Genomic DNA, 12,859 nt, shown 5'->3' with positions numbered 1-12,859 from the left:
TCTCTACTAGTTTAAAGTAAGCATCGACCCACCCATCTCCAAGCCCAGGAGGTACTGCTGCTAGCTCCTGCTGGGCAAGTCACCTCCACACATGCTTGTAATAGACACCTCTGTAACGTAAGGGTGCCCCTTAGGGTAGGTCTGACTTTCCACTAAACATTTTTAAATTACAGGCTGCAGGAACACTGCTTTAAGATGTAATCCTCAATGAGAAGCAAGTTCCTGGGACTGGCAGTGTAATTACACCAAGAAAACAAAGTGGCAGGAGAGGGATCTACAATGCTTTTTATGTAAGTCTTGTGACAGTTCATCAGCTGATCAAGTGATGAAACAAAAATACAGTGGATAGTTTTGGTAGTCACAAGACAAAGTTACCGTTCTTGCTCTGGTTACACATTACCTGAAGACTGCACAGGACAAGGCAACCTTTTGGATAACTCAGGCAAGCAGTGCTTCATGGGGGCAGCCTTTGCTCTCGACAGGCTTTGTGCTTTACTACAGTCACACAGCTCTGCCTTCACCACACCTGTTTACCCATCTCAAGATCCCAGTGCTTCATCTGTGGCTACCAAATAGGAGTTTAGTGTATGACTATCTCCTCCAGCTTTTTTCTAAGCGAGTACTCTTGCAGAACTACTGACTAGAACTGACATGTCTTAAATAAGCTGAACACGACTGAGATGTGTTATTTTATTTTAGCAGATATGGAAATTTATATAGTCAAGTTTCCTTTTTTTTTTAAAAATGGCCTCTTAAGGCATCTTAAAAAAATCTATATATGGCTTTGGTTTGCTGAAATGCTATTTTACATTGTTAAAAAGAAAAAAATGTTCAAATAGATTTGATGTTATGACACATTCACATATTTCACCTAGAACTGACAGTTATACAGATGCCTACATATGATCACAGATGTCTCCCCTTGTGATGACATGAATAAGAAGGTAATCCAAATGTTTATCTCACAGTAGAGGGCAACCCAGAAGTCTGTGCAGAAGTGACATATAAGGAGTTATTATCTGGAAGAGGGGGAACCACCGAGTTTCCATTAGTGGGTGAACAGCTCAGTTTCAGTTTTTCCAAGTACTCTGCATGAACGGGCTTGTGACACTGAAGGACCTTGATTGCATCTTCTACTTTAAACCATTCTCTTTTCCTTCCTGAATGAGTATAATCCACAAAGAAAATAACCCAGAGTTAGAAATTTGTAATAGCACCATTTGCTATCTCACCATTCATTTCTCTTACTTTAGAAGTACAAGTTGTTAGGCAAAAGATACAGAGTGAAAACACCTTGACAGAACTGATGAACACAAGAGATTCACTCAAGCTTACTGAAATGCAGTTCATAATAAAGCCTTTCAGATAACTCTTGAAGCACATACTGGGCAGAAGCTCATATGGCAATTCATATGCTCCAAAAGCCACATTTAGTCCTCTCACAAAGATTATTAAGGACTTAATACTGCCTTCCTACATTGTCACGTCTAGCAGAAAACCAATTTGAAGCATGAACACATGAAGTTACAGAAGGAGAATGGCTCAGTCTGATTTAGAAAAGTGTTCCATCCCCAAAACATATCCATGTATGGAGTTAGCTTTAAAAAATATTACATCCTATACCGTATGTGTAAGTCTTGGAACTTATCTAAACAAGTCCTTTAAAATTAGAAGCCTCTGAAAATACTTACACACAAGGTCAAGGATAGTATTGCTAAAAGTAAGATTAATTCTGTTTTTTATTTGTTTTTACAGTGTTACAGGTACTGTGCTTGAACATTATTAAACAAGCAGTTCATAGATGTCTCAGGACCAAGGTACACGGCCCTACCAGGGCTGTTCATCCACTGCCAGCAGCAGTCCCCAGAAGGAAGCAGTCAGTAGCCCTGGTGCCAGATGCTCCCTCCTACCCCACAGCTTGGTGCTAAGCAGGAGCAGACCAGTACTGCCGTCACGGGCCCTATACAGTTCCAGGTACAACCCCCCCCTCAAAACAATCCCATCCCTGCCATTATCGATCCTCTTCAGTAACAGGCCACTGGTCTGTGTTGCTATACAAGAAACCTGCCATGCAATTAAGAGGGTATACTCCCCACAACTTGATAGTATCAGAAACAAAGCATTCTCCCTCCACCTGAAAAACCGAGCACAGTTTTAAAGCCATCCTCACAGTCACAAGCCATATGCTGACAGATCAACAGTGCTAAGTTTATGAATGTTAACATTCCTGAAGTACCACCTCCTGAGAAGGGCAAAGCTTGATCAAATGTAATATGACGTAATATTTTATACTAATTCTTAATTAAAATTTCAGCTGGGCAAATGCACTGAACAAACTAAGCTTTTTTTTTAAAACTTAACAGAACTAGCTAATGCTTACCTAATCAGTATTTGAAGTGGAAGATCCATAGGACTTGGCAAAGGTTGTTACTCTAACTATGTTAATCTGTTTGACAGTGATATCTGTATAACAGATGTCTATATAGGAACAGATACCTCTTAAGGTCAGCACTATCACTACTGAAAAATTACACTAAGGTGAAAGTAAATAGTAGTTATTTTTTGTCCCCAGAAGAATCAGGAGAAAAAACTTCAAAACTTTAAGACTTTTTCCCCTCCAAAGACACTTTCAAAAACACCCTACAGCTTTAAAGACAAAATAATTTACCAGTATAATATTTGGCCTTGAAAAAAAAATTAAGATCTGTATCAGCAACTAATAAGTTTATTTGATCATAATACTTATAATACCTTAATTAATATAACACAATAAATCAGAAGCAACCCTAGTTATAGGTGTACAAAAGCATCACAATTTCCACGATGTTCAGTTCAGTTTATAGAACAGCATTAATATTTCCCCTAGGACTGTGTGAATTGCTTCAGAAAATGAAAGACGTTTCCTTAATACATTAAGCGTAGCATATGAGGAAAAGAAATGAGTTTACCTATATTAACTGAATCCTCCCAGTCTTCCAGTATTTCCGTCACAGTAAGAACATAAACGTATGTCCTATGCTTCCGATCCTGGTTCTGCTTGAATGTTAGAAGTAGACATTTTAATTCTCAGCAAAAAAAAAAACCCCAAAAAACCTTACAGACTTACCACAACTAAGATCAGAAATAACTTACCTCTGAAGGATACTTGGCAGCAAAACCTGGCTTTTATTTTCACTAATTAAACATCTGTACTGAGCAGGCCCAAAAGGATGGGAAAACCGAAGTGTTATTTGAAACAGCTATTCTATTTTACTAGGCTAAAAAAAACCCCAACCCAAGCAAATTTGGAGGTTGTGAAGCTGGGACCCAATTATGTTCTTGGTTATCCAGCTTAGCATTAGCAGTTGTCCACTAGTTCTGCCCATTACTTTACATTATCTAATTACATCTTTTACATATGTTGTAAGTTAGCACAGTTGAGTGCATTTGCTAAAACTGCTTCTACAATTCACATTCCTAGATGAAAGGTTATTAAAAAACCCTTGCGAGATGGAACCACTGCATCACATGGCCAGATCATCTCTGTAATACTGGCTATAAAAGTTTCACTCAGTTAAGTGAGGCAAATTAAATAGCCTATGTCTGCAGTCATGGCCAATACAAAAATCACTGCCATCGTTCACTGCACAGGTTTGCCACGTTCTCACACTAACCACCTATTTAGGAAGCACATGATTTTTGAACAAGTCAGGCCAAACACAGAGACTGACAGAGGCAGTCTGCACAGGGCAGGATGGCTGCGCTGCAGCCAGTCCGTGCGAGGTGTGTGTAGACATTGCTCTCTGGTAACTCCAAAGCAGGCCAGCAGTGCCTTGTTAAAGGTGCTACCCAACCAGCCAAACCATACCACCCCTTGGAAAAAAACTGAGCAATTAGAAAACCAAGGAGCTTCTACAATTACAGCTATATTAAGAACCAAGAGATGTTACGCCCTAGCTCCCCTTACAGAAGGTTTTATCCTTGTGCTAATAGCCATTCCTACTTAACTCCATTTCACTTAACATAGTTTTAAACTGTTGTGCTTTACTAGAAGATACAAATACTCCAAGACAGTTCTTTGTCAGTATCACTATTAAATGGAGTGGATGCATCTATAACACAAGTCCTTTCTGGCTGTAGTTCCAGAATATAAGGACTCAGCAGCAGCAGCATTTCCAATGTCTTAGTTCCATCCCCAGATTGCAACATGTTAGTCCCACTGAGGGTCTGTGAAGTAGATAGGGCCTTAATTTAAATTCAAAGTAATCTAGAGAAGTTCCACTCAACACAGAATTTTCCTCTGGTCCAGATGGTGGTAGATGGCTTCAGAAGAACATACAACTGAATTATCAAAGTATCATCATCCCTTGCAGCCCCTGTGTTAAGGCAACAAGATAAGTATCCTGTCTTGTTTTTTTCCAGTCTGAGCTGGGAAATACAGAATATTTCTGTAGACTAACCAGCAGAGTTAAAACATAGACAAGTTTAATGTTTAGGACCATCCAGGTGTACTCAAACCCTAAAACAAATCAGAAAAAGGTTGAGTGATACTAACTACAAACAGAACTCCTCCAATTTTGTCACAGTTTCCATACTTCGGAATGGCAACACCTGTAGCACTGTATATCAGCTAGTCATGTATTTCACTCAGGAAATCCCTGTCAGGAGCACACTGCCTCTGAAAACTGGTTTTACAATTAAACTGTGAAGATTCATACCTTACTACTAGACTGAAGGACTTCCACTCTCACCCATCACACAGCACAACGTAATAATGCTGGATGTATTATAATCTGGACTCACATTTCTACAGTCTACTGTCTAGAACCTGATCAGAGGCTGGTAATGCCAGCACTAGAAGAGTTATGTCTAGCATGCATCCTTATGATGTCAGTAGTTCAGAGTCTCATGTTCACGCTACGAAATAAAAATTTTGAACTCTGCAGTATTGCTCAAGGTGAGATTTATCTGCTATCCAAAGCCTTTGCTCTTTCTGTGAATCAAAGCCATAGTAAGATACTTTTTATACAGAACTATCAATCTAGGTGTGTGAAAGTTGACAAGTTACTTCGGCAAAATCAATTCAGAGATAAAAAGTCAAAATAGTGACCCCAAAAAAGCATGTGTGACATCTGAGAAATTCTAGATCCATCAGTGCTGTTGGGTTTTGTTGTTTGCTTATTTTTAGCAGTTGGTTTTTTTGTTTTTGTTGTGTTACTTCCAGATGTTGTCCAAGTACTAACTTAATTTTTCAGGAAAGTTCCAAGTCCTATGAAATCTTCACATATCATGTCACAACTAAAGGAAATCACCTGTGTAATACTCCATTTCCATTGCACTGCAAAGTTATAGGCAAGTAACTTAAGGTCTTAAGTTTGATGTTGTAGTTTATCAATCCTCACAAAAGCAAAACCAAACATAACCCTCATTGTTTTTAAAAGGTAAAAGAAATAGCTCACCTCAAATATCCCAAGCAGTCTGCCTAGCTTTCCCTTTACTCCAGCCTACAAAACAAAGAGGGAAAACTGTTAACATGTGCTTTATTCCAAAACCTAAAATATCAGTACCAGCCTCCTACATCAGCATACTCTGCCTTATTAGGGCTATTTTAATAATGTTTTAACCTAAATTTTAGTTCGACAGTGCTGCACTGCTTCTGGAGTGTCTAGTTTTAGAGTATATACAGTATTGGAGCACAAAAGCTTATCTTAACAAGTGGATCAAAGACTGCATAAATCTTTCAAGTTTTCCACGCAGACCAAAATACCATTTTAGTTACCATGTTCTTTGTGTACTGTATTTCAATAAAGAGAAATATGACATCCAATCCTGAAATAATCCAGGGAAGTAGATAGGACAAGAGATAATTTGAAGTACTGTAATAATAAATCTAGATAAGGAATCATTAAAACACCATTGCTATTTTTACACAGAAACTTAAGTCCAAGACTTTAAATACAGTAACAAATTAAACTGTGGGTTACTAGATCTTGCAGCATAACGACTTCATGTACGCCAGGCTAGTTTTCAAATAAAAGCGTGGCTTTTGGCATGTAATCTTAACCCAAAATTTATATCCCAAATTCTCTAAAAACAGTTCTGAATTCTTTTTGTAGTTATTATAACTTCAAAAAGGCTTTAAATTCAGAGTTTTACTCCAAGTTTTTACAGCAACCCCTATGTGTATCAGCCCACGCTTAGTGATTTTTATCACTACAGTTAAGGCGGTTGTTATATTCTACGAAGACTCGAGGGTTTGCTTTACCAGAAGTAATACATAATGCCTCTTCCCACAGAAGCATTTTATGATCATCCATTTGTTCTAAGCAGATCTCAGTCCATATGCCCGAGACATAAAAGCATATGTAGTCTACTGGTAGACAAAGCCATATTTGGACTTCTTTTGTCTCGTTGTATAACTGATATTTAAAATAGGGCTTCTTGAGCACTAAGATGACATTTTTCTGGTCTTCAGACTGTTTCCAGCTTTAACCAGAGAAAGTTCCTGATGTCTTACTCACTGTACTTAAGATTTATATAAAGATGTAACTCTGACAGACAACTGGGCTGGCTTTAGCAGCAAGTCTAATAGAGGTCTTTCAAGTGAACATTTTCTGTGTCTTTCTTTTTCAAGAAAGCAGATGGCTGGTCTTATTTATTAAGCAACTTTGATGAAGTCAGTCTGATTACAGCCTGTGCAACTCAGCAAGCAATTTGCTTATCTAGAGCCAGAGTTAGACGTAAAGTTGAGGCAAATCTACATACAGTATTCTTCTGGTTGTCTGCTGTGATGGCAGAGATACCTGTTAGAGCTCATGAAGCTGAAATATATAACTGGACCCACTCAGATGAGTGATCAAACAGCACATTAGTTATGAAAGAGACAGACCCCTCTTTTGGTCTGAAAGCATTGGCTATGCCACAACAGGCACTAAAGACTGCTTGTGCTTTATCCTGTGTAGTGAAAAAGCATTTATTAGTCTAAAGAAACACATGCTGAAGAAATGTTTGTTTTGCTGATCAGACTTGATTTCCTCAACAGTACAGTATATTTTTAAAAAGAGAAGCAGCACTTGAAAGGCTACAGACTTATGCTTCTGTCCAAAATTTTTGCCATTCTTCTCATGCAGCACTATCTAGGAATCACTATATCCTTTAAGATTTCTACTTTATGGCAAACCAAACAACTGAAAAAAAGGAATTTCCCATTATCCTGTTCCACTGAAAGCAGCAACATGAATCTGTGGGATTAGTCTGTTTTTAATACTTCAGGTGTTTAAGTGTGCAGTTTTAGCTGCACAAGTTTTGTTATCTCTCTATTTCTTCCCTAAAATTGCAGCAAAGAACTAGATTGTTTAATACCCTTAAAGGTATGGCTTAACAGGATGATGGGGAGCCCAGTACAGACACTACAGGTTTCTCAAAAAAATTAAAAAACCCTTTTCCAAGTACAAGGAACTGCTCTAAAAGGTTCTATACTCTTAACAGAAAGAGGAAAAAAATGAGCCTACCTTACCCCAGACCCAACCCTACCTCCCCACTCTCCAAACAAATAAAGACTTCTTAAAGGCAGGTCTATGGCAACAGGGCTGTCAAGGACAAGAAACCTCAACCATCAGTAGATGCAGGAGGGCTCCTCTGAACTGCTAAGGGGGAGTTCAACTGATACTCAATACAGAGCACAGACACCTCACAGAGCTTTCACAGGGAAATTTTTCCACTTAGTAGTAATCCATAGTCACAATGGTAAGTCATCATCAATGTTACTCTAAGTGGAATTTACTTAACTTCTCTATTCTCCCTCCAAGCAAATCACTGGTTTAAACAAATACTCTAAGCTGAGTAATTCTGAATGGAACAATTGGAAGATCTCTATTACATTAAGTCTAAAATTTCTCCACAGCTTATAATGAAGCTTTTGTGCAACCAGATGTTGCTATGTAAATGCAATTACTGTCACTGATGTCTAGTTACCTTCTAGGCAAAGATACCTGCTTCCAAAATGTAACATCATTCCTGTAGACAGTAGTGTCTTTTGAAAACTTCTGTACCCAGAAGTATAAAAAGGTGGTAATTAAAGTCTCATGATTTTTCTCTGAAATTAACAGATTCAACTGAATCATCTTCATATCATTCCTGTAGACAGTAGTGTCTTTTGAAAACTTCTGTACCCAGAAGTATAAAAAGGTGGTAATTAAAGTCTCATGATTTTTCTCTGAAATTAACAGATTCAACTGAATCATCTTCATAGTTTAAAAAGTACCATCAATTTAAGCTCTCTTGCTAGTAGCATTTCCTTCAAGTTCTTACCTTAGTGTAGTTCCTTCAAAATGTATCAAAGTTAAAAACAGAGCACTTTTGGCTTCAGCTTTTTCCCTAGAAAGTCAAATAAAGTTTCCACTTTGCCAATTTTATGCTTCTAACCCAATACACTGGTTAAGTTCTAGACTTTGAACCATTTTGTCTCTTAATAAAAATATTTTTCTTCCTTTGGCCTTTATGTACATGGCTGTTAAAATATGGTTAACTAAACATAATGTTATAGGCTACCATAAGCCTGTAAGACACTCTAAACTTAGAGAAAACCCTGAAAAACCCCAGCCTTTTTGACAGACAAGCTATTGAATTTGTACACCCCCCTAGAATGATTCCCTAAGAAAGTCCAAGTACTACATAGTTAAGGTCTCAAATACTAATTTATGCATATATTTTAGTATTAGTCTAAATCCAACCACAAGAGGGAAAACTGCCCACTTCATCCCATAATCTTCTGGGCCTGTATGTCACTCCCTGTTGGCAGCTCTAGATATACTGCAGCCTCACATGTGTGCAGTCAGACTTGCCTTTTGTTTCCTGTAGATGGAGCAAGAGTCATCCTGCACTTTAATTTTTAAGTTAACCGCTTACCAGGGCAGAAAGTTGCTTAAAATCTGAAAGATGTAGGAGTTATTTTTAACTGTGGGATCTGCTGGATAGTACTTTAATGGCTACGCTCCTAAAGGAACAGTGCAATACTATTCCTGGCTGTCCTTGCATACTCTTACAAAACCCAAAAGGTTTCACTGTATAATCTTTCAGCTGAAAGAGTGGTTTTTTTCTTTTTTGAAGGCACCTAAGTCCTAGTCTCTAACACCCAATCATTTTTCAAATATTCAGACACTCACTGGAGCAGATTCCTCTATTTCCTGTGAGAGGTCTTAGATAACATTACTGCTATTTTCACTGTTGCAGCAGGTTAACCTTCAGAATCAGTGTCTTAGAAGCTATATTCACAGAAGTCTGGGAAGAGTTACACATTCTTTAGTAGGTATTTCAATATACTACTAAGTACAAACAAAGCAAGGGTCTCAGGTTTGGGGGATATGGAGGGAAAAAGAGGGAGTGGGAGGGTGCTCCCTCCACTTAAGAGGTTAGACATCATCAGCTTATTATTTGTGTCATATTTCTCTGAAGACTGCATGTGCAAACAACTTACTTCCATCTTTCATGCTACCCAATTAAAGACTACACTCCAAATTAATTAACAGAGTAGCTCCTCATTTAGATGAGGTTTAATACCTTTCTGGGATTGCTTCATATTGTTAACTGCATTTTGGTATTCTACTTTCAGGTCTATAAAAACTTGCTATACCTAAGGAACTTCCAAGTTATCTGCTATCGTATTATGAGCTATTAGTACTCCTACCATTAAGAAATGCCATTAACTCCCACTATTAATTTTTCCGTTTTAATAAATTAATGGAAACTGATGCTTAGTTTGTGCATGACCCAATACTGAAGAAACAGTTCAAACCAGTGCCAGTGTGCCTCTTTGAAGCTTATTCATTCACAAAACTCTTTAACAGTTCACTTCACTGTACTGTAACCAGCTTGCCAGGTGACATTGACCTTAGTATAAAAATAGAAAGGACATCCATCTCTAGAAAGGTTAGTATGAATTTCCATGGCTCAAGTCAAAACCCTGAATACTACTCTGCCTGTTCTTTAAAAATGGCACTTTGCAGTCTCATGGCAACACACAAGATTCAACCTGGAGCTTAAGAATATTTTACTTTAAGGCATGAACTTTTAAAACTCAGCTACACAAGCTATCAAACCCCAGAAACTCAGAAGCTGTAGAACAAATGTTACCAAATCATTTTTTGCGTATTAAAGCCCCTAGCCCTTGAAAAATCCTTATGCATTTGCCAGCACAGCTCAGAGCTGAACATAGCTAGCAGTTTCTGTCTTACTCCAGAACATCACAAAAAAATGCAAAACACAGCCACTGTAGTATAACTGAATAAAAACTGGTTTGACTTCTGAGGAAAATGCCTCAGTTTATACTCTATGATGATACATCTATCATCCAGTAATATTCTACACTTATTCCTTAGCTATCCCCAGCTTAACCTTCTCATAGGCCACGCACTGCACCACTACAGAAATCTGCAAGCCAGGACTTCGAAATGTTCCTCAGACTATTCTTAGGGCAGAACCACAGGTAGTAGCAAACTAGTTATCAGTTCAAGTCACAACTCTCACTACTATACTACTTTGCTATGAAGGCAGCCCGAGAGCTTTGCGTGTAGCACTGCACTCCCTGCAAGCTGAGAAGACAGACCACTTGGGCAGCTTTCAATAGCTGGTCAAATCCTGACAGCAACTCTGACATAGTAACTGCAAACAGGTTCCTTCAAGATGATCCATTCTTCACCACAGAAGAAAAAATCCAAACATGTAACTTCAGTCAGCTCTAGTTTGACAAGGAGATGAGATTTTAGTATCCCTCAGCTTGGACTGTGTCTTAGGCCAGATCAGAGATTAAAACTACCAGTGTTCACAAGAACATTGAGCCAGTGGTCCAATGCTTTTTAATCCCACCTGTCAACTCATGCCAGGACTTTCTCCAGAGGTGCAACTACTGCCTAGAAGCCCAAATCTTTGCTGACTCATTCCTAGAATCCTAAACCTTTGCTCCTTTCAAACAGACTGCCTTGGGGCTGCCTCCTTTACTTTTACGAACACACAAGCACTTATCTGAGTACGACTTGTGGAGCTGGAAATTGGCTCTCCCAGAAAAACTGGGACAAAGACAAAGTCTGGAGGCTTATTTATGCTAGAACTTGCTGCATGAAGGCTGCTAAGAGCACTGAATCCTGAACTAGTCTGTTCCCCCATAAGAAAGAAGAGAGTCACTGAATCCTAGTTCACATAAGATCTCGTTTTAACACTGAATAGCAGGCAGCATTTGGAGCAAGCTGCATGTGCATCAGGTTCCCAAGCCTCTACGACCCAGGAGAACCAGTCTTAAGAGTAAAGAAGTTAAACAACTAGATAGTACAGCTAGTAAGTATAATACGAAGTATTATATAAGAATATTTAAGTACAATACAAAGAATTAAGAGTTCATCTGTGGTCACTTACACATTTCGTAATTTCTAGCTAAATCAATTGACTGATTTTTCTTGAAGTTTTATCTAGCTTACAGTCTTGGCTGTTATATATGCAAGTAATATTTAACATTTTTAATAGTTGTCTAGGAAAAATAAATAGCAAGTTAAAACCCCAGAATTTTGAATTTGAAATTTAAGTACCATAACAGAGTGGGAATCTGCATTAATTCATCAAGACTTAAAGCTCTGTTTTGCCCAGGGTTAGGGGCAGAGATAGAAAGGGAGACGATACCTATAGTGCTTTCTTTAAAGAGCCTTAAATGTACTTAAGTAGGCCCTTTTATTATTGAATTTTCAACTGCTCAGATACATCCGTTTCTAATCTATTTAGTCTGGAATCTCCTCAAAGGTCTGTTTATTTCTCTTTCTTAGGAAGGTACATATCAATGGTCAGTTCTAGAACTGTGAGTCAAGTATTTTCTGCACGAAGACAGAAGTGCCACACTACTATAATACAGCATTTAGCATAAAGTCACAATTCCACTTTCAGCAAGCGTGTACAAAAGCAGACAGAAATGTAGCTATGAAATGAAAGTGTGCTGGGAAACAAGCTAATTAGTTCACCTCACCACACTATACCCCAATTCCAATACACGTAACTGCAGTTCTTTGAACTTCACAACCATGGAAGTCACAGTCAAATCCTGGACAGCGGAGGTAGAGTTCCCTCTTCTTGATTCCTATCTGGAGATAGCAGCAGAAAAGCTGGATTTTGTTTTGGTTTTGTTACCTCTTCGTACACCTCTCTGACAGCTGCTCCCCCTGGCTCTTCTTCTGGTTCCATTCCTCCACCCGGTACAATCCACTGATCTGGGTACCGGCTACTGCTTACCAACAGCACCTATAAATAATTGCAAATGACTGTTAAATACAGCTCACAAGTCAGGAATTGTGGTACTATTTTACTTTTTCAGCAGTGCACTTATTTATCTAGCCAGATGGATTATAGTCTTTAGAAATGAAACATAATAGGCAACCACAAGTTGTAGGAAGTAAAACAAAAAAGTGAAATTATTAACATCCAGTCTTTTTAATACAACTAAGTCAAAACAATGTCATTGTAATCTCCTTGCACAAATACTTTCATCAGATGCTTAGTCACAATGCGAAAAATACACAATACAATATGCACAGGAATGAAGAACTACAATGAAACTCTAATAACAATGTTCTCCTATACTTGGTAAGTCTTAGGGTCATGTAGACAGTAAAGCGCTAAAATTAAGGCGTTTTCATCACACAGAAGTTAAACTAATTCTTCTGGAATGGCATCTTTTGGCTAAAAAAATGGACTTGTGAAAATATTTCTAATATTTAGGCTTAGACAAGCTTCTTTGCAGTTACTGAAGTGTTACATTAGCATGGTGTGCTTACAGTATTTAAGTTATAAAGAGTACTTCATTTGCCCTTGTCCAATTTGCTTTCTTCTGTAAGAGAAAAAACTG

The 12,859-nt window shown here is 38.2% G+C and overlaps 1 protein-coding gene across 2 annotated transcripts; it reads right to left on the bottom strand.

Annotated features, from left to right (window-relative positions):
* Positions 1-665: 665 nt before the first annotated feature.
* On the bottom strand, positions 666-12,251 carry NUDT4 (nudix (nucleoside diphosphate linked moiety X)-type motif 4). Of its 2 annotated transcripts, none has more exons than XM_010131995.1 (4): positions 12,145-12,251; positions 5,439-5,483; positions 2,949-3,033; positions 666-1,160 (listed from the first exon to the last, which is right to left on the bottom strand). In XM_010131995.1, exons 1-4 carry the CDS (start codon positions 12,196-12,198, stop codon positions 958-960), a joined length of 387 nt encoding a protein of 128 aa, XP_010130297.1. In that variant the 5' UTR covers positions 12,199-12,251; the 3' UTR covers positions 666-957. The 2 variants fall into 2 exon arrangements, with proteins under 2 accessions (XP_010130297.1, XP_010130298.1); XM_010131996.1 differs by having other exon boundaries at positions 687-1,160; positions 2,949-3,036; positions 12,145-12,249.
* Between the last annotated feature and the right edge of the window lie 608 nt (positions 12,252-12,859).

The sequence above is a fragment of the Buceros rhinoceros genome, unplaced genomic scaffold, assembly GCF_000710305.1.
Source record: "Buceros rhinoceros silvestris isolate BGI_N320 unplaced genomic scaffold, ASM71030v1 scaffold8862, whole genome shotgun sequence".
Lineage (NCBI taxonomy): Eukaryota > Metazoa > Chordata > Aves > Bucerotiformes > Bucerotidae > Buceros > Buceros rhinoceros.
This window is presented reverse-complemented; position numbering and strand designations above follow the sequence as displayed.

Coding starts and splice junctions, on each gene's coding strand:
- NUDT4 (XM_010131996.1), bottom strand. CDS start 12,198: ATGGAACCAGAAGAAGAGCCAGGGGGAGCAGCTGTCAGAGAGGTGTAC. Junction 5,484..12,144: donor TCAGAGAGGTGTACGAAGAG/GTAACAAAACCA, acceptor TTTGTTTTGTAG/GCTGGAGTAAAGGGAAAGCT. Junction 3,037..5,438: donor GACTGCTTGGGATATTTGAG/GTGAGCTATTTC, acceptor CTAACATTCAAG/CAGAACCAGGATCGGAAGCA.